This window comes from Haliotis rufescens, unplaced genomic scaffold, assembly GCF_023055435.1.
Source record: "Haliotis rufescens isolate VD_foot unplaced genomic scaffold, xgHalRufe1.0.p SCAF_7, whole genome shotgun sequence".
Classification (NCBI taxonomy): domain Eukaryota; kingdom Metazoa; phylum Mollusca; class Gastropoda; order Lepetellida; family Haliotidae; genus Haliotis; species Haliotis rufescens.
Genome location: NW_025964361.1, coordinates 32,052,472 through 32,073,561, shown reverse-complemented (window position 1 = coordinate 32,073,561; position 21,090 = coordinate 32,052,472). Strand labels below are relative to the sequence as shown.

Sequence of the window (21,090 nt, the reverse complement as noted above, 5' to 3'; positions counted from 1 at the left end):
GCTCACTTGAATTCAACTCACTGGGTCAGATGAATCTCTTAATATTCAACATGTAGTAATTCTTGTATCTGATGTACTGTACTTTCTTGTGTATACCAAACAAAAGAAAAGTTGGGATCATGAATAATTTTTCGGATATTTTTTATGAAATTGTGTTCGCAAAAATATAACTTCTTTTCTTCTGTATATCATTCACACACATAAATCATGGGTACAAGCTTTGGGGGAAATGCTGTCTTGTACATATCGGCAGAACAAAAAAGATACCCCTAGATATTATATCGCTGTAATATGTTTAATTTTGGATGTTGCTGTTGCTGTTGCAGAGGTCACTGGCTGCTGATACTGTTGCCGCCCCTATGCCTGCTCACCTTGCTGCGTCATCTCTCCAGCCTCTCCATATCTAGGTGGGACTCTTTGTTGAAGGCCATTGTCTGTGTATAAGTTTGATGCATGTCATTGTATTCCTATTGTGTGGATAGATGGTCATGATGTCAATCACTGGATTGTCTGGTCCAGACTTGATTATTTACGGACCGCCGTCGTATTGCTGGAATATTGCTCAGTGCGGCGTTAAACAACAAACAAACAAACATTCTCATCTGTTATGTTTTAAATCATCTTCCAGACTTGATTATTTACGGACCCCCGTCATATTGCTGGAATATTGCTGAGTGCGGCGTTAAACAACAAACAAACAAACATTCTCATCTGTTATGTTTTAAATCATCTTCCAGACTTGATTATTTACGGACCCCCATCATATTGCTGGAATATTGCTGAGTGCGGCGTTAAACAACAAACAAACAAACATTCTCATCTGTAAAGCTTTTAATCATCTTCCAGACTTGATTACCCACGTGGATACAGTGAGTGAAGACCAGTCTTTCTATCCCACACCATGGTGTGGCTGGTGTATTGCTCAAACGTCTAAACATGGTATATCTCAATAACAATGAAGTATTTTCTGCAAGTGTTTAACAAGTGAGTTGATTATAAAAATCATTGCTTTCCTAATGTACAAATATGTGTCTCTTTTCAGCTTGATGGCACAGTGCTCTAATCTAATGGCGTTTGCAGTAGTGTTCTGGTTTGACTTTGAACATCTCAACAATATTGAGTGAGTATTCACCATCTTCCTCATCCTCTGCAAGTAGCATGGTCGTCTTGTCTAGAAGTAACATTAGAAGAAACCACATGTGTCACTGTATGTTACATAGAGCCAGCGCTAGAGACATAACCTAGAATTACTGACTGAAAAATATATTGAAGGAATATTTAATTTGTGAATGAACAGATTATGAACTACTAACTGCCTGCAACTTTTTGCTCTTTCTGTAATTTTGAAAACTAACACTGCTTTATTTATTTAGTTTTTCTACTTGTAAATTAATTACTTTATTGCTTGTCTAGAAGTTTTACAGGACACAAAGTGACTGTTCTTGTGTGTAAAGATGTTTCAAAGTTGTTGACTAATTATTACGCTGGTACACTGAAGTGTTTTGTCCCCATACCCTTTCCTTGGGTTAATGGATTTTCATGATTTTTTAAACTAACATGAAAAAAAGTACATGCTATATTTTCTGCTTTGATGAATTCATAGTTTAACAGTATTCATTGGTAAATGTTTTTTCACCTGGTTTTCTTTGACTGAAATAAGAGCATTTCCAATCAGTTTAGAAATGTTTGTATGGAAAAATTCTTACAAACAGTGAACTCTTTTTTTCTGTTTTGTTTTTTAAATGTTTTCATTTCTTTATTTTTGGTGGTATTCAAGATAGATTAAAATAAGCCTTACCTGTAGTGGTTATAGGGAAGATAGCTTTGAATGTGGACCCACTACACTGATACATTGTCATGGCTGATGACAGACACTGAGTAGCCCTGATCAAGGATATAATAAGACAGCTTGTATGGAGGCTGACAAGTACATATGTTGTGTGTATTGAATTACTTCCAGTGATTAAAATGGAGTCCCCCCTGGACTGTATCATTCAGTGGGCCCCGTCCTGATGTAGACGCCCTTGGGGATACCAGTTCGGAAAAGGTCCCCAGCAACCTGTCATAACAGGCGATTAAATGGATCTGGTGGTTGAGCTTGTTGACTGGGATTATACCCAGACATTGCTCAGAATATCAAACACTGGTTTGTCTGGTCCAGACTTGATTATTCAGAGGCCATCATATTACTGGAATATTGCTGACTACGGCATAAAACATGAAACAGATAAAATCAAAGTCGAAATTGCTGATACAATTATTAAAGATTCTTTCATAGACATGATTGTTAATCTAGACGGGAAATTGCTGTGGCTGCAACGAATTCTTGGATAATTGACAGATACACAGGTCTTCAACTATGACTCAGCTGAAAGAATTTTCTTATTGCAGCACCTATTTAACATATCTTTGATAGAGTTGAATATTGCAGATGCACAGAGACACACGATATATGGGTACATTTGGAGATACTGTTTGCCCTTTGTTCAGGGGATTAACTCATCATTCACCTGATCATGAAGCAAGATGGCTCAAGAAGTAGCCTTGAAACATTGAGAATTAAGAATACTAAAGTTAACAATCTGTACATTGTGTGTCTCTATGTAATTATCATGTTTAATGTATGTTCAATTCATTTGAATCAATCTGTGGGAAAAGGTTTGACACGTTAAATGTATGTCATTGAAAAGTTTTTGTGATCACCAGAGCAGAGTAGTGTTCGAGAGTATTGATTCAACTGCCACTTAATGAAAAATCATCGCCATTGATTTTAAGACAGCATTCCTACAAGACATTTATTTCATGTTTAAATTAAATATTCTAACAAGTATTTATTTATTAAGTTGTATAATTTCTAGTGTGATTTCAGTACCTTTCACCAAGGTCTGTGAGCGTGCACTGTAGTTGTCATTGTTTGTTCTGTAGATGCTATGTCACTTTCGAGTTCCTGCTACATTGTAACACTAGGTATACTACAGAATTATCTCCCTTGGACTAGGCTGTTGTTGTCCATGTACCCTTGTAACCGACATTCAGGCTGGGTGTATTACAGTTTTCATTTCACTGGAGTCTCACTATCCTCTTGTCATACACTTGCATATCTTTGGTTGGGATTATTTTGAATTTCTTTCTTCTATGGGTGTAGGGCAGTGGGGTACCCTTGTGGTTAAAATATTCACTCATCCTGCTAAAGACAACAGCTTCATTTACCCTCATGGGTATATTTTGTGAAACCTGTTGTTGCTGTCCTCTGCCATGATAATCCTGGAATACTGATCAACGTTTCACCATGTTGACTCACCAACTGAACAGTGAAACCCTTTTAATCCAGACTGACCCATCCTCTGCCTCCTCATCAACACATAAGAGGCGACTAACGGGATCGGGTAATCAAACTTACGTTCTCTGTAAACACATCGTATCCCAGTTACGTAGATCGATGCTCATCATGTCACTCATTGGATTGTATGGTCCAGACAAGATTATTTACGGCCATCAAATGGATGTTATATTGCTGAGTGCAACATTAAGCAACAAACAAACGATCAGACTGTTGAATTGTCTTCATTAATACTTATGACCAATTAAGACCAACCTGTAGGTCCCGTGATTTTCAAGGTCAAGGTAACCCTTTTTACTTTTAAAAGTTGCTTGGTTGAATTTGACATGTCAGAAAATATATTATTAGACACTAAAATCATGACTATCGGACAATGTTAACTGTGTTTGTGAACTTCACCGACTGCCAAAAGTGCGTTGACCTTTCAACGTTTTTGGCCATAGCTCCCCCATTTAAGGTCGGAAGTATAACAAACTATATATTTCTAGGTTCCTTATGACTGGACGAGTAATTTGATATGCATATCGACACAATTTTGAATTTTGACCCCTGTTTGACCTTTGTTGACCCTTCCCCAAAATGCCTGGGATTTTCAACCAGGCAGCCCAAGTCAAAATTGTTCAGTATACATCAGGAAACTCAAAAACACTTTAAACCTTTGTTTCCATGATTTGGTCACGGGACCTACAGGTTGGTCCTTGAGTATAAGGCTTAAAACATTAAAAAATTGGTTCTCAGGCAATCGTTTTTGAAAATATAGTGTGGGAGGGCAGTGTCTTCTTTTTTGGGGTGGGGTGGGGTGGGTGTGTGTTCAAACTGGTATGTAACCAATAAACAGTTGTGTAATCAATAAACAAATGTGTACAATCAACCTGGGAAAAGGCCTCCCTACATACATGTAGTCCTTGATGAGTATGATACCGGAATACAGTATTTGACTACTGTAAAAAAAATGAAAAAAAAAAAGAAACATGCGGCAAACTTTATGATGATGTGGGTGGTGCCTGAGAACCAACAAATTTCTGGATTACCAAATCCTTGTTACAGGGTAAAGACATTTCATGTGAGTTGATGGGTGGACCAGCCCAGAAACAAGGTACCCGAAGGTTCATATATAGGGGAACAGTGAACTTTGGAGTATCATATTGCAAACAATAGGAGCAGTGAAACCCACTGTCAGCTGTATAAAAGTGACATCTAAATGGACACATTGATACAGGACCCTAGTGTATAGAATGTGTTGTGATATATCAGTACTTGGATTAGTCATGTGTAGAGAAGTGACATCTAAATGGACACATTGATACAGGACCCTAGTGTATAGAATGTGTTGTGATACATGTATATCAGTACTCGGATTTGTCATGTGTCTACTGCATAATGCTAATGGAAGTTAATTATGTTTTCGCTGTTAGTCACCCATTTTTAAATGAACCACTTAGGCCCGATCATTTTTACTTGTATTACGATCTCCAAATTGATTTCACCCTGATTTTGAAAAAAAGAAAGATAAATGATGATTTAAAAAATATATGATTTCCTGACAATGCTAAAATAACGATTCTCTTGATAAGAATGATTGGTTAAACCGGACAGGCATGCTACTCTTATTAACTCTAAAAGGTTACCATGGCTACTCAGGGAACCCAACATGAATCTGTTGCTGAACTGTAGGAATTCAAGCACAAACCTGAAATCCCAAGTCTCTTTTTAAACTAGACTTCCTCTAGTGGTAGAGCATCCGCCCAGGGAGCGGAAGGTCCGGGTTTGATTCCCGCCCTCATTATACCAAAAGATGTTGAAGGATGGTACTTGTTGTTACCTTGCCTGGCGCTTGGCATTAAGGGGCTAAAACAATATACTAAATTTAAGAACACTTTTTGCCCATTTTGCTTAGATAATTTGCTTCAACTTGATTTACAGAGTTATGTCCCTTAGGCTAGTTGTTGTTTCGAATTATTATTCTTAGTTTGCCAGCAGCACCTTTGCCATTTGTTTCACTACGACAAGCTGATTTGCCTTGATAGGACTGAATACAGTTAACCAAACCGCAATCAGCTCACTGTGGACTTTGAATTGTTCTCAAGTGTCCTCAACTCATTTGAAATATTCATTTGAAGTGTGGCAGATGAGTCCTTCCTTCAGTTTTCCAACTCTAGTAACCATTCTTTCCAGGATACCTAAACGCTGTTGTTCAGTGTTATGTATTCATTCTTTGCATTATGCTTTGTGTACATGGTTTTAATTATTTTCAATTTAATGCACATCTCACAATATATCCACGGATCACTTTATTCAGGATTATATCTACTCTTTTCAGTTGTCTTAAACAGTTTTTGTTGCTCTTTTATTTAACAGAAAACTCATCCCATAGGGTGATCAAAGCTTGTTTCAGAGGGTTGAGTCTTAAGGGTTTGTTTAAGAGAGTCATTGTGTGAAAATTCTGTTAGTTTTCAGCAGGTTCTTCCAGATATGAATTTGCAAAGAAGACGTAATTGTTTTGTAAAGATGATATTGATGACATAGCTTTAAACGTCGTTGTGAACAGATGGGTCTGCTGTCCATGACATCGTAGGTCGTTATGCCCAGTTGCATCCTTCAGTCATGCTAAAATTTAATTTGATAGTTTGAGGTTGAAAGTGAAAGATACATCTTGGGTGCCGTTGTACAAAACAACCTTAGCGCTACTGTCGTAAGTCTATGTTATGGTACGGGAGTTACGATCACCTTAGCGCTATGATCGCTTTGTACAACGGCACCCTGGTTATAGTCTACGATTTGTTACAACCACACCAGGGTTCATGGACTTCATCAAAGCAGTAAACATCTATAACATGCTTCACTGTGTCTCCTCCAGCATGAGACCGCCTCCGTGGTCTAGTGGTAGAGCGTCCGCCCGGAGAGCAGAAGGTCAGGGGTTTGATCCCGGCCGCGTCATACCAAAAGACGTTAAAAGATGGTACTTGTTGTTACCCTGTCTGGCGCTCGGCATTAAGGGGCTAAAACAAGGACTGGTCGGCTCAGAGTCAGTATACCGTGTCTGAGTGGGGCATTCATGTTAAACTGCGGCATAGTATCTCAGTGGGTTAGCACTATAAATCGGCATCAGTCCGGACTAGTACAAGCAGCCACACACACACACGTGCATGCGCGTCCCTATATAAGTGCAATAATCTTGGAGGCGACGTTAAACCCAATTTCACCTCACCTCCTCCAGCATCAATGTAAACAAGAGGGGGAGATCAGGGTTGGGCCTTAAATAAGTAAATAGCTCCCAATATATCACAATACATATTGCAATATATTACAATACAATATTTTTTGCCAATATACAGCCCTAATACACAGCCAATTTGTTATCCAGTATTTTCACATTTTACTTTTGTTTTGTTTTGTGACCTTCTGTAAGATTTGTATGATAATTTTTTGCATTGGGTGTTTTCATGTAAGACGGAAGATCCCAAGATATATATGGTAATCGTATATTGTAACACAAGATGAGGTCAGGCATTGGTAAGCAATCCACATTTCCATATTTCTGCGACTGCCCCGGAGAGTGGAAGTTCTGAAGTTCGATCCCCAGACGCGTCATTCCAAAAGACGTTAAGATGGTACTTGTTGTTACCCCGTCTTGCGCTTGGCATTAAGGGTCTAAAACAAGGACTGGTCAGCTTGGAGTCAGTATTCTATGTCTGAGTGGGGTATACAAGTATCTCAGCTTGCTAGAACTATAAAATTGGCAATAGTCCAGACATAGAGCAAGCAGCCATACACACATGCATGCTTATTGCTATATAAGTGCGATAATCTTGGACGTGACTTTGAACCCCATTTCACCTCTCCTCACCATATTTCTGCTGAACAAAACATGGGTGACAAACACTGCTGTCTCATGTAGCTTAGTACTTGGAGTTGTGAGAAGTTACTGAGTCAGCAAGATAGTCAGGTGATTCCTTACATGGGTACAAGCTCGGGGGGGATTCACTGGATCTGTCTAGTTGAGTGTCCTTCCCAGCTTGCTTGGATCATTGCTCATGCTTTCAATCACTGGTTTTGATTTTTTGTTGACTAAATTGCTTACTATTGTATTACACAAGATTCACTCACTCTGAGCTGCAGAGAAGTGATGCAGAGTTTATGTTGTAGTTAAAATTTTCTATGCACTTAACAATGGAATCTGTGGGTATTCTGGGATAGAAAAGTCCATAAGGAACCGGGGCAGTCGGTAGCCTAGTGGTTAAAGCGTTCTCTCGTCACGCCGAAGACCCGGGTTCGAATTCCGACATTGGTACAATGTGTGAAGCCCATTTCTGGTGTCCCCCGCCGTGATATTGCTGGAATATTGCTAAAAGCGGCGTAAAACCAAACTCACTCACTCACTCACTCACTCACTCACTCACTCACTCACTCACTCACTCACTCACTCACTCACTCACTCACTCACTCACTCACTCACTCACTCACTCACTCATAAAAACCCTTTGCTGGCTGTAAGATGCTACTAAATAGATCAGGTGGTTAGACTCTGTGTCATATGTGTCATCGTACTCTGAAGATCTGGGTAGAATATGTTTTCAGCAACCCATGCTTGCCGTAAGAGGCAACTATGCTTGTCGTAAGGGGCGACTAACGGGATCGAGTGGTCAGGGTCGCAGACTGGGTTGATCATGTTGATGCATGTCATCGTATCCCAATTGCCTAGATCGATGCTCATAATGTAAGTCACTTGATTGTCTGGTCCAGACTGGATCATTTACAGATTGCTGCCATATATGTCGCTGAGTGCTGCGTTAAAAAACAAACTGATGGTCCAGTCTAAATTATTTACAGCATGTAGCTGGAATATTGCTGAGTGTGGTGTTAAACGACATCTAAAACTTAACAATAGACGCCAACTGTATTTTGAAAACAGGATTTCCTTAACAATTGCCTATAATGCCCAGGTCCTATTTGCAGATACTGTAATGAGGCTGGGCATATGGTTCCATCTCATAAATGTCTTGATGAGGTCTTCAGGTAAAATATCCCCCTTGTGACCAAGGTGTCGGGTTATGTTAGGCGGAGGTAACTCCTCACCATACTAACTGGTCAGAGCCCAGAAGCAAAGGTGTTGGGAAAGCACTTTAGTGTAGGACTCCCAACAGAGCTGCATCATTGTGAAGTATGTTGATGGTTGTAGATTCTCAGAGTCACGCTTTCGTTAACATACATATTTTTTTATGCATTAGCTGTGTAGAATGTAACAATGTGCACATTAGATTTTTAATTGTTTGCTTACACCATTTTGTTGACGAGAGTTAGATGCATGTTGTTAGTTGTTTGTAGAGTATCTAGTAACTAGCATGGTTAGTTTTGATGATCCGTTTGCATGGTTACCCAGGGATCCAGGTTACATGATTAAATACTCAATCAGTTCAAAAGTTGCGTATTAATAGTTTGGGTATTCAATATTTTCATGATATTTTTGCTCTCTTGGTTCCAGTCTAATGGGAGGGCACGGGTGGCCCAGTTGTCTAAGGCGCCTCAATACACTGTGCAGAGTTGCGTCCCTTGGGCACGCCAGAAACCTATGATTGTGGGTTCGAATCCCGGTTCGCCCCGATAATGTTTCTAGGTTTGTCAGCATCATACACGTGCTCGTGGGTTTCACCGAAGTGGTAAACGTCTAAGACCTGCATCACTTGGGGCTTTCCTCCCACATTAAGCTGACACGCCGTGATATGACTGGAAAACTGTTAAAAGCGGCGTTAAACACAACTCACTCACTCACTCACTCCAGTCTAATAGGTATTTTAGACCAATGAGGAGACAGATAATTCTGCTTGAAATGCTGATTCAGATGACTTCTAATTTGTATCTGTTTGTGTGCTTCTCCAAGTGTGTGACATGTCTCCTAACTCCTAAGATGTCTAGTCAACAATAAGCCAGGTGTAGCACCCTTTTACTGGAGTTGATGTGTGTGTGATGCCTGCACTCGCGATAGAGATCTGTAAGAAATACAGGAAATAGATTCACTGGCTAACTATGTAATGTCTTGTTATTCTACAGGGTTTTGAACTTCTCATGTGTATTTGTTTGCAAACAAGTCAAAGTGAATGAGTTAATGTTGATTTATTTTGTGTATTTTACGCAAATACTCAGCTTTTCTTAACATGTTGAACTATACTGGGGTTTAATGATTAGGGGTCATGTGTCTTGTAACGTTAACCTTAGTTTCAATAGAACAATTTCAGTGTTTTCATATTTCATCAGCTGCATATGACATTCTCCCTATTAGGTTTTGATATACCACCCAACTTTTTACAGGGATACTCATATATTGCATGCTTTTACGCAACTCAGGACATGTGTAGTCATGTAGATGTCCATTCTTGATTGTGCAGGGCATTCTGTCGGCAGTCTGTTATGATGTATAACCTGGATCCATTGACATGCATAGCTTAGGTATGAGTCCGTATTGAATGACAACACAATGGAAACAGTTCCGATCAAAGTACACTATTCTTTCATGATGTTTGTTATTTCATATTTCAAGGGCTTACTCAGACAATGAGGAGCTGTTGAATGTAGATTGATGTCAAACTTGCATTCAGAAGACACAGTTGGATTGTTGTTTCCAAGCTCATGAGGGGGCACGGGTGGTCCAGTCGTCTAAGGCGTCACGATTCGCTGTGCAGAGTTGCATCCTTTTGGCACACCAGAAACTTATGCTTGTGGGTTCGAATCCCGGTTTGCCCGTTTCTAGGTTTGTCAGCACCATATCCGTGCTCGTGGGTTTCACCGAAAAGGTAAAGGTCTGAGACCTGCATCACTTCAGGCTTTCCTCACACATTAAGCTGACACGCCACGATATAACTGAATACTGTTAAAAGCGGCGTTAAACCCAACTCACTCACTCACTCCAAGCTCATGAGCAATAGAACTTCAGTGCTAACTAAGTTAGTGATATAATATATGGAGCTGGTCACTGAAGAAAGCTATGGAAATGAATGGGTCCACGATATTGATCATAATAGAATAAAGATATGATACATTGTAGTATCAAGGATAATGGTTCATGTTAATTTGAAATGAATGTGTATATTCCATTCTGTTCACTCACCATTGAATACTATTTAGATGACACCATCTAGAAATTGAGTCATATTGACTTTCCTCACCAGTCTGTATTTTCCAACCCCAGCTGAACTGTATAAACGTGGAGAATGCAAAATCAAAATAATATGTATATTCATCAGCTGAGTGCCAGCAAAATATATTCTTAATATGACAACATGGCAATTATCATTAAAATCAGGTCACATTTCTCGCTACCGCTAAACAAAGAACTTTGTATAAAATGTTGAATTAGTCATTTCATTGGTCGATCAAAGTTCGCAAAGGTCATTCGGACATGACCTGTAATGAATGTCTTCAGATCTTTGTTAAGCCGTTGCGAGAACTAAGATCTTATTTGATAAGATTGAAGAACATGGCACCTCAACGATAACTAATTGTTAATCATCATGTACATGCCTGCGTTGAGTTAGACATGTGTAGGGGGTTTTGGTCAGTTGTCATGAAAGTAGTATTTATACAGAACACTAAACGTGAAGTAAATTGGAATAATGTCTTGTATGCATGGCTCGAAATTAACATGAGTCCGCTAGTTCATGACTAGTAGCATTCAGGAAGGACTAGTGACGTTAACCTGTTGACCTCTACCATTAGGTAGATGACAACTCAGTAGCAGATCAATTTCAGTGATCGGATTAGTGAAAATGAAATCAACTTTTCTAACCCTGGTATGTTGGTTTACAAAGAGTTCACATTCAGCAAGGACTGTGGATACTGATCGGAAAAATATGATTTATTGTCAAGTGTTTGGTGTTTGTAACCAACCCTAACATGGAGAGAGCATGTGCATGTGTGATGAGTTTTCTGTTGACTGCCATGTTGGTGGTGGTGGTGGTGGTGGTGGTGGTGGTGGGTGAAGGCTTGGCGTAGTACAGGTTAGGCAGCTCAAGCTACAATACACAATTCACGAATGTCTGATTATAGGTACAACATTGTATTATCTGTAACTTTTCGTAAGAATAAACATCTTTGTGTGTAACTATCAATTTCATAACAAAAGACTAATTTATGCAAAATTTGGTATTTTTTCCATGAATATTTATTGCTTCATTAATCATTTCTCTACTAACATGAAGAGTAAAATAGAAATATTAATGTTATCTTTACCCACTTCCTGTTGCTCTCATGTAAATGCTGTGCAGAGTTGTGTCCCTTATTTTTACCAGAATGACTTAGCTTTGGCTACAAATCCCTGAATCCACCCAACTACAAGCCATGGTCTGTGAGCACTATACCCATACATATAGAACCCCCTCCGTGGTCTAGTGGTAGAGCATCCGCCCGGAGAGCGTCGTACCAAAAGACGTTAAAAGATGGTACTTGTTGTTACCCTGTCTGGCGCTTGGCATTAAGGGGCTAAAAGAAGGACTGGTTGGCTCGGAGTCAGTATACTGTGTCTGAGTGGGGTTGGGGTATTCATGTTAAACTGCAGCATGGTATCTCAGTGAGCTAGCACTATAAATCGGCATCAGTCCGGACTAGTGCAAGCAGCCACACACACACATGTGCATGCACATCGCTATATAAGTGCAATAATCTTGGACTGAATTTCACCTCACCCATACTTATAGGTCTTGCCAAAGCATTAAGCATGTTAGATGGCTACTGCATGGTTCACTGGACTTCCCTCTCAGTTCACGCCCTTGTATAACTTACATAATGAACACAATACACAGGAAGTACTACCATTAACCAGGAAATACACTCTTACAGAACCTTCATTCCAGAATATGTTAGGCCTTCAGTTCCCAATGATCTCCTTAAATGCTTTTGCTCTGTTCGTATTTTACCATTTAGTCGCCACTTCTGAAACAATCACCTGTGCTCCTGGCTTGATTTGACCTAACACATCCCTGAGACACATCAGCCAGACCATGGAGGTCATGCAAGTTTTTCAGACACAATACATTCACACTTAGTTCCAGGCATCAGTGTACCTCTTCCTCCTGCTCCTGCTGTATTTGAGCTATTATGATGTCTTTCTTGTCTGTTTAGGATTCACCCGAAGAATATGTCAGTTCGGGGATTCCCATTTTTCCTCGCCATAGCAATCTACTGTTACGAGGTAAGTCTTTCCCCCCACCTTGATGAATTTCTGTTAAGTTTTTTCCCCACCTTAGTGATCCAGTTTTTAAGTAGGTCTTTTTCCCCACCTTAGTGATCCACTGTTTTGAAGTAGGTCTTTTTTCTCCCACCTTAGTGATCCACTGTTTTGAAGTAGGTTTTTTTCCCCACCTTAGTGATCCACTGTTTTGAAGCAGGTCTTTTTCCCCACCTTAGTGATCCACTGTTTTGAAGTAGGTCTTTTTTCTCCCACCTTAGTGATCCACTGTTTTGAAGTAGGTCTTTTTTCTCCCACCTTAGTGATCCACTGTTTTGAAGTAGGTCTTTTTTCTCCCACCTTAGTGATCCACTGTTTTGAAGTAGGTCTTTTTTCTCCCACCTTAGTGATCCACTGTTTTGAAGTAGGTTTTTTTCCCCACCTTAGTGATCCACTGTTTTGAAGTAGGTCTTTTCCCCCACCTTAGTGATCTATTAATTTGTTATGAAGTACCGTATTCGACGTTATAAGCGCCCAGGGCGCTCTCAAAATTAGAAATAGGGGTCTCTTATTAGAATATTATTTTGGTGAAAAAAGATAAATTTTGTGGTTTATGGTGACAGCCTGAAATGTTTATGTACAACAGATATATTTCCCCAGAATTTAATTGCCCATAATTGAGGCTGCATATAACACACAAGATCATATTATACACAAATAAATAAGTCTTGTGTACATTGATCAATTGGAAGGGGTGCTAATTGGGATTGTTCACCAGCCAATATATTAGCAAATATCGCCCTGGTCGCTTATTAGAGCGGGGCACTTATTACGTCAAATACGGTAAGTCTTTTTCACCACCATAGTGAACTACTGTTACGAGGTATGTCTTTTCCCCCTTCATAGTGATCTACTGTTACGAGGTATACAGGTTGAATATTGCTGTGTGCAGCATTAAACAACATTTACTCACTCACGTATTCCATTCCCTTGCTCACCGGGGGCGGTCGGGTAGCCTAGTGGTTAAAGCGTTCGCTCGTCACGCTGAAGACCCGGGTTCGATTCCCGACATGGGTACAATGTGTGAAGCCCATTTCTGGTGTCCCCCCGCCGTGATATTGCTGGAATATTGCTAAAAGCGGCATAAAACCATACTCACTCACTCACTCCCTTGCTCACCAACTGTTTCTGTGTTTTTTGCAGGGTGCTGGCATGATTCTATCCCTGGAGTCGTCATTAGCAGTTGAAGTCCGGCATAAATTTAGAAAGTAAGCAACCTTCCAGGGATGTATTACAGAGCAATTTTCCTGTGGTGTTAAACAACCAACAAACAAACAAACAAACAAAAATTACCAGACCGTCATAAATGTTTGATACTTGTATATAATAAATGTTATCCAGTCATTTCTTGCACTTGCATTGCAATTTTTCTTTTCAGATTTTTTATAACAACGATGTGTATTGTAACCACACTATATATATCATTTGGAGCGTGTGGGTATTTGGTGAGTTATGTTCTCTTTTCCTACAAGGGCGGTCGGGTAGCCTAGTGGTTAAAGTGTTCGCTGGTCATGCCGAAGACCTGGGTTCGATTCCCGACATGGGTACAATATGTGAAGCCCATTTCTGGTGCCCCCGCCGTGATATTGCTGGAATATTGCTAAAAGCGGCGTAAAACCATACTCAATCAGTCTTTTCCTACAATTCTGATTCATCAATGGTGCTTGTTCTAATATCCTATTGCCCCTGTGCTTTGTAGATAGTGTTCATTACAGTATGTCAGTGACATAGTCTTATGGCTCCGGAAGGCGGCTGCCTTGTAGTATTGACTTGTCCACTGAAGGTCGAGGTCATCTACTCTGGGTGTAACGTGTAAAGACAGTTTTAGTGTCTGGGGTATTGCTAGAAACGGTGTAAAATCTGACCGACTCACTCACTCATCGGACAGCTTCCATGGATAGAGCGTCTGCCCAGAAGTGGAAGGTCTGTGGTTCGATCCACAGCCCTGTCATACCAAAAGACGTTAAAAGATGGTACTTGTTGTTGCCCTGTCCTGTGCTCGGCATTAAGAGTCTAAAACAAGGACTGGTCAGCTTGGAATCAGTATACTGTGTCTGAGTGGGGTATTCAAGTATCTCAGCTTGCTAGCACTATAAAATTGGCAATAGTCCGGACTAGAACAAGCAGCCATACACACACGTGCATGCACGTACTTGTTGTTACTCTGTCTGGTGCTCAGCATTAAGAGGCTAAAACAAGAACTGGTCGTCTCTTAGTGGGGTATTCATGTTAAAATTACGGCATGGTACCTCAGTGTGCTAGCACTATAAATTGGCATCAGTCTGGGCTAGTACAAGCAGCCAAACGCATGCATGCATGCACGTTGCTATATAAGTGCAATAATCTTGGACCAATGTTAAACCTCATTTCATCTTACCTCACCAACGACAATGGCCAATACAATATGCAGAGACTATACATCTTACCGTGTGACGCTTGTATTCTAGACACTGATTAAACCACCCACTAGATGATAGGATCTTTAACTCTAAACCCCATTCCACATTACCTACTGTCCTAAATGTGCAGTGAGCTTCAGTAACTTACTATCTTCTTATGTTGCAGTCATTTGGACCAGAGACGAATCAGATAATAACTCTGAATTTACCTAAAGGTAAGACTGATATGACAGGGAGTACATATGCTTCCATGATAATGTGTTTATGCTATGTAATGATCACTGCCGCCGTGGTCTAGTGGTAGATTGTCTGCCCGGAGAGCAGAAGGTCGGGGGTTCGATTCTCAGCCACACCTTGTCAAAAGAGTCAAAAGATGGTACTTGTTGTTTCTCTGTCTGGCGCTCGGCATTAAGGGGCTAATACAAGGACTGGTCAGTATACTGTGTCTTAGTGGGGTATCCATGTTAAACTGCGGCATGGTATCTCAGTGGGCTAGCACTATAAAATCGGCATTTGTCCAGACTAGTACAAGCAGCCACACAAACACACTCACACACACACACACACACACACACACTCACATGTGCATGCACACCGTTATATTAGTGCAATAATCTTGAACATGACGTTAAACCCCTTGTCACCTCACCACACCTGAAATAATCAATCAGATGCTGAATAAAATATATCACTAGCATGCACATGTTGCTGTGACATCATTTTGATATTGATTGTGATGTTGTCATGGTGTTGAGATGTGTGATTTGTGTTTCAGGTCAATCTATAGACTTCAGTATGATAGTCAAGTCCTTCCTCTGTATAGCCTTGTACTGTACATATCCTGGTGAGTAGACCTTCAGCCACGGCATACAGTAGTCAGAGTAAGTTGTAGTCATGATGGATAGTGGCCCTTGTTGATAACAGCCCTAGTAGATGCTGGCCCCTATTAATAGTAGCCCTGGACTGTAGCAACATAGAATGAAGAAGGTAGCCCCTGTGGATAGTTGCCCCTGTGGAAAGTAGCCCTGTGGAAAAACGACCATGTAGAAAGTAACCTTTGGGGAAAGTAGACGATAGTAGCCTTTGGGGAAAGTAGAGGATAGTAGCCTTTGGGGAAAGTAACTCTTGTGGAAAGTAGCCTTTGGGAAAAGTAGCCCTGGTGGATAGCTTTTCTTTCTTTGTTGTTTAACACCGCACTCAGCAATATTCCAGCTATACGACGGTGGTCTGTAAATAATGGAGTCTGCACCAGACAATCCAGTGATTGATATCATGAGCATCGATCCACGCAATTGGGAAACGATGACATGCATCAACCAAGTCAGCAAGTCTGACCACCCGATCCCGTTAGTAGCCTCTTATGACAAGCATAGTCGCCTTTCACGGGTCCCTGGTGGATGGTAGCCTTTGGGGAAAGTAATCCTTGTAGGTAGAAGCCTTTGGGGAATGTAGCCCTGGTGAATAGTAGCTCTTGTGCATAGTAGCCTTTGGAGAAAGTAACCCAGGTTGATAGTTGCCTTTGGGGAAAGTAGCCCTTGTGGGAAAGTAGCCCTTGTGGGAAAGTAGCCCTTGTGGATAGTAGCCTTTGGGGAAAATAGCCCTGGTGCATAGTAGCCTTTGGGGAAAGTAGCCCTGGTGGGTAGTAGCCTTTGGGGGAAGTTACCCTGGTGGGTAGTAGCCTTTGAGGAAAGTAGCCCTGGTGGATAGTAGCCTTTGGGGAAACTAGCCCTGGTGGGTAGTAGCCTTTGGGGGAAAGTAGCCCTGGTGGGTAGTAGCCTTTGAGGAAGCTAGCCCTGGTGGGTAGTATCCATGGTGGAAACTAGCCCTTGCAGAAATCCTCCCCTTTGGATACTAGCCCATGTAGAAAGTAGCCTTGACAGTAGCCCTTATTGAAAGTAACTCTTGTTGATAGTAGCCTTTGTGGAAAGTAATCCTTTTCCTTGATCCAGTTGTAGATAATCATGATAATATCTAGTCTACAGCCAGCAACTTCCTACAGTAGAGATTCAGAGAGTGATGTTGATTACAATATATTTGCTCTCATAACAATGCATGACAATTGAAAACCAGTACAACATATGACTGAGAATCAGACAGTAGTATAGGCACAATGTCACTGTCGACACATTGGGAAGGTATCATCATAAGCGTTTCTGTGTCTGACATCTTCTACTCCTTTAGAGATCTGACTTGTTGTTGTGTTGTGTGTTGCAGTGATGATGTTTCCGGTGATGAAGATCTTAGAGCGATACACAATCACAGATGCAGATAAGAACTATTTGAAAGGGGTGAGTTCCCCATGCAGGTTGTCATGCCCTGCTTCTTAGGGGCGGTGGCGTAGCCTTTTAACCATAAACTGGCTGCTGAATAGAGGCACATGACCAGGGTCCTGTATAACAAAGTGACTGTAGTGCTATAATAGTCAAATGTCAATGTTAAGCTGAAGGAGTTTGATAGTTGCATTGATTTGCTTGCCCACAGCTGTGGCCTGTGTACCGCCTCCAAGGTCTAGTGTACCGCCTCCAAGGTCTAGTGGACCACCTCCAAGGTCTAGTTGACCACCTCCAAGGTCTAGTTGACCACCTCCAAGGTCTAGTTGACCGCCTCCAAGGTCTAGTGTACCGCCTCCAAGGTCTCGTGGACCACCTCCAAGGTCTAGTTGACCACCTCCAAGGTCTAGTGGACCACCTCCATGGTCTTCTCGACTGCCTCCTTGGTCTAGTGGGACTGCCTCCGTGGTCTAGTGGCCGCCTCCGTGGCCTAGTGTACCGCATCTGTGGTCTAGTCAACTGCCTCCTTGGTCTAGTGGGACCACCTCCAAGGTCTAGTGGACCACCTCCATGGTCTAGTCGACTGCCTCCTTGATCTAGTGGGACTGCCTCCGTGGTCTAGTGGCCGCCTCCGTGGCCTAGTGTACCACCTCTGTGGTCTAGTCTGCCCGGAGTGTGGAAGACCAGTGGTTCAATCCCCGGCCGCATCATACCAAAAGGCTTTAAAAGATGGTACTTGTTACCCTCCCTGGCGCTTGGCATTGAGGGGAAAAACAAGGACTGCCTCATTCAGAATCAGTATACTGTGTCTGAGTGGGGTATCCGTGTTTAACTGTGGTATGATATCTCAGTGGGCTAGCACAATGAAACCACATGCACATATGTGCATACACGCTGCAATATTAGTATGATAATTTTGAACAAAATGTTAAACCCGATTTTAAGCTCACATCTATACTGCTGCTAGAATGCCACATGAGAACTGCTTATATCCTGCATATTGGGCCTGATTGTTATTGGAGATGTTCAGTGAAATGCCCATGGGATCCTCAAATTTATTGTACCCCCTGTACTTTCAGAACATCCTGCGGGCATGTATGGTACTGTGTACGGGTGTTGTGGTCTTGATGATTCCCAACTTCGCTAACCTGATGGCGCTGGTGGGCGCGAGCTGCTGTACCCTCCTGGCCTTCATCCTCCCCGGCATCTTCCACCTCAGGATATTCAGCCAGTAAGTTGGTTGTTTGTTGTTTAACATCATACTCAATATTCCAGCTATTTGATGGCTGTCTGTAAATATTCAAGTCAGGACCAGGCAATCCACTGATTGATATCATGAGCATCCATCTACGCAATTGGGATTAATTGATGTCCAGACATTCCAGTGATTGATAACATAAGCATTGATCCACACAATTGGGATACGATGACATGCATCAACCAAGTCAGCTAGCCTGACCACCTGATCCCGTTAGTCGCCTCTTATGACAAGCATAGTCACCTTTTACGGCAAGCATGGGTCGCTGAAGACCTATTCTACACCGGATATGCACGGGTCACAATGACATGCATCAACCAAGTCAAACCTAACCACCAGATCCCATTAGTCGCCTATTGCGACAAGCATAGCCGCCTGTTAAGACAAGCACGGGTTGCTGAAGACCTATTCTAACCCTTCACTGGTCCAGCCACTAAGTAATACCACATCTCTCTTACTGGCCAACATCTTCCACCTCAGCATTTTCAGTGCATCGTTATTCTATGTTAAGCAATGTTATATATAACATTGTTTTTTTTCTGTGTCTTATGTGGTATCCATGGTATCACAAACTTACTGCCAAGATGTGCACAATGTGTATTGTGTCAGGACAAAGTTGCAGCCTTACTTATCTCCCACATAAAGCTGACCTGACTACTGTTCAAGCCAGCAAAATACCAAGCTCACTCACTCAATATCTGTGATATTGCTTGTCACCTTCAATCATGCTTGTATTTCAGATCTCTGTCATTGTCTCAGAAAGTGACGGACTGGTCACTCATTGCAATTGGCGTCATCGGGTAAGTCCTTTGTACATCTTTGATGGTCTGTCTGGTACTGACACCACCATGTCCTGAACTTTTCACTTGATATCTTTTCTGTGGATGTTAGTGTTAATATATTGACTTATATTTGATAAATTACTAGATTCGGGCTTTGGACTAGTGGCTAATATAAGAGACTACCTCTCTTGTTATCTACATGATCTGATCCATGTGATGAGATCTTTTGGTTATCTGTTTGTTGTATTGAAATATTTCTTATGATTTGTTTCAGGACTTTAATTGGGACCATTGATGCTATAAATAGATTGTATAGCAATGAAAGTACCGAGAGGCCAGCCCTGACAATATCAACACTGACAACAACAGTGGCCAACGCAACATCATCAGTCTTGTCCACCACCACCACCACCACAATATCGAGTACAACATTGTCAAGTGTTGTCAACAATGTAACCAAAGCATTAAAAAACCCTGGCCTTCATTAACATATAGTGCCAGTGATTGTGTAAAGTGTGCTTGTTTTATGCATCTGTATCTCATACTGCCAATAGTCATTGTATAATGCACCATGTGGGTTGGGTCTGGGCTACACATGGACACATAGTAAAACATAGTGGAGTGGCAGTATACCCGTAGTGTGTGGGCAAGTAGACCAGCCCGGCATATAAAATGTACATCATGCTCTCAGACGAGGTGTATGAATGTTTGTTTGTTTGTTGTTTAACGTCGCACTCAGGAATATTCCAGCTATTTGAGGATGGCCTGTATATACCAGTAATTTAATCTGGACCAGACAATCCTGCAATGAGTCACACTGTCAGGGTACAATGGCATGCTATCAACCAAGTCACTGAGCCTGACCACCCGATCCATGTTTTTGCCTCTTGTGACCAGCATTAGTTGCTTGGAACCAATTGAAAACAAGGGAAGAAAATAATAGCTTTTGATTTGATTTTTTTAAAATATTTCACTTCAAAATTTAAAAAAATCTTCTTTAGCTACCCACTTGGGACCAAAATATCTCATCAATTTGTTGAGGCCAACATCCTATTAACTAGCTCTTAATGAAATGTAAACAAAACACAAATACTGCTTGAACATTGGCGTTTACAGTTGAATCTTTGTTATGTTGTTAGTATGAGTGATTGCAATTAGTGTTACTCTGTTAATATAACAAAGTACTGGATACAAATTATGAATGGACCCTTATGAATTCTGAGTTAAAATAGGTCCCCAGCAACTTATGTTGATTGCATAAGGCGACTTGATTAAACAGGTGCCTGGCTCAGTGACTTGGCTGATGGTGTTTCATCATTCCCTGATGGTGAGGACTGTTGCTCATAATATCAATCACTGGATCATCTGGTCCAGGCTCGACTGTTTACAGGCTGCCATCATATGGTTGTGGAGGCACGGCTGGTCCAGTCAGCTAAGGTATTGCAATAAGCAGTGCAGAGTTGTGTTCGTTGAACACACCAGAAACCATTGATTATGGGTTTCAATCCCCATTCACCCTGATTATGTTTCAAGGTTTGTCGGGGGCACAGGTGGCCCAGTCGTCTAAGGCGCCGCAATTCGCTGTGCAGAGTTGCGTCCCTTTGGCATGCCCGAAACCTATGATTGTGGGTTCGAATCCCGGTTCGCCCCGATTATGTTTCTAGGTTTATCAACACCATACCCGTGCCCGTGGGTTTACCGAAGTGGTAAACGTCTTAGACCTGCATCACTTGGGGCTTTCCTCCCACATTAAGCTGACACGCCGTGATATAACTGGAATAATGTTAAAAGCGGTGATAAATCCAACTCACTCATTCACTCATT

General features: G+C 41.4%; 1 protein-coding gene across 2 annotated transcripts in view; it reads left to right on the top strand.

Annotated features, from left to right (window-relative positions):
- Positions 1-20,099, top strand: part of LOC124146029 (amino acid transporter AVT3B-like) — a 40,559-nt gene extending 20,460 nt beyond the window's left edge. The window contains exons 7-18 of one of the 2 annotated variants that reach the window (XM_046516069.2): positions 327-407; positions 1,043-1,120; positions 8,297-8,356; positions 12,452-12,521; positions 13,701-13,765; positions 13,936-14,002; positions 15,123-15,171; positions 15,732-15,800; positions 17,171-17,244; positions 18,306-18,457; positions 19,225-19,284; positions 19,541-20,099. In XM_046516069.2, the coding sequence (XP_046372025.2) occupies positions 327-407; positions 1,043-1,120; positions 8,297-8,356; positions 12,452-12,521; positions 13,701-13,765; positions 13,936-14,002; positions 15,123-15,171; positions 15,732-15,800; positions 17,171-17,244; positions 18,306-18,457; positions 19,225-19,284; positions 19,541-19,754 (1,039 nt within the window). In that variant the 3' untranslated portion in view covers positions 19,755-20,099. The remainder of the gene's footprint in view (positions 1-326; positions 408-1,042; positions 1,121-8,296; positions 8,357-12,451; positions 12,522-13,700; positions 13,766-13,935; positions 14,003-15,122; positions 15,172-15,731; positions 15,801-17,170; positions 17,245-18,305; positions 18,458-19,224; positions 19,285-19,540) is intronic. The other variant, XM_046516070.2, reaches the window with a different exon arrangement.
- The last annotated feature ends 991 nt before the right edge of the window (positions 20,100-21,090 follow it).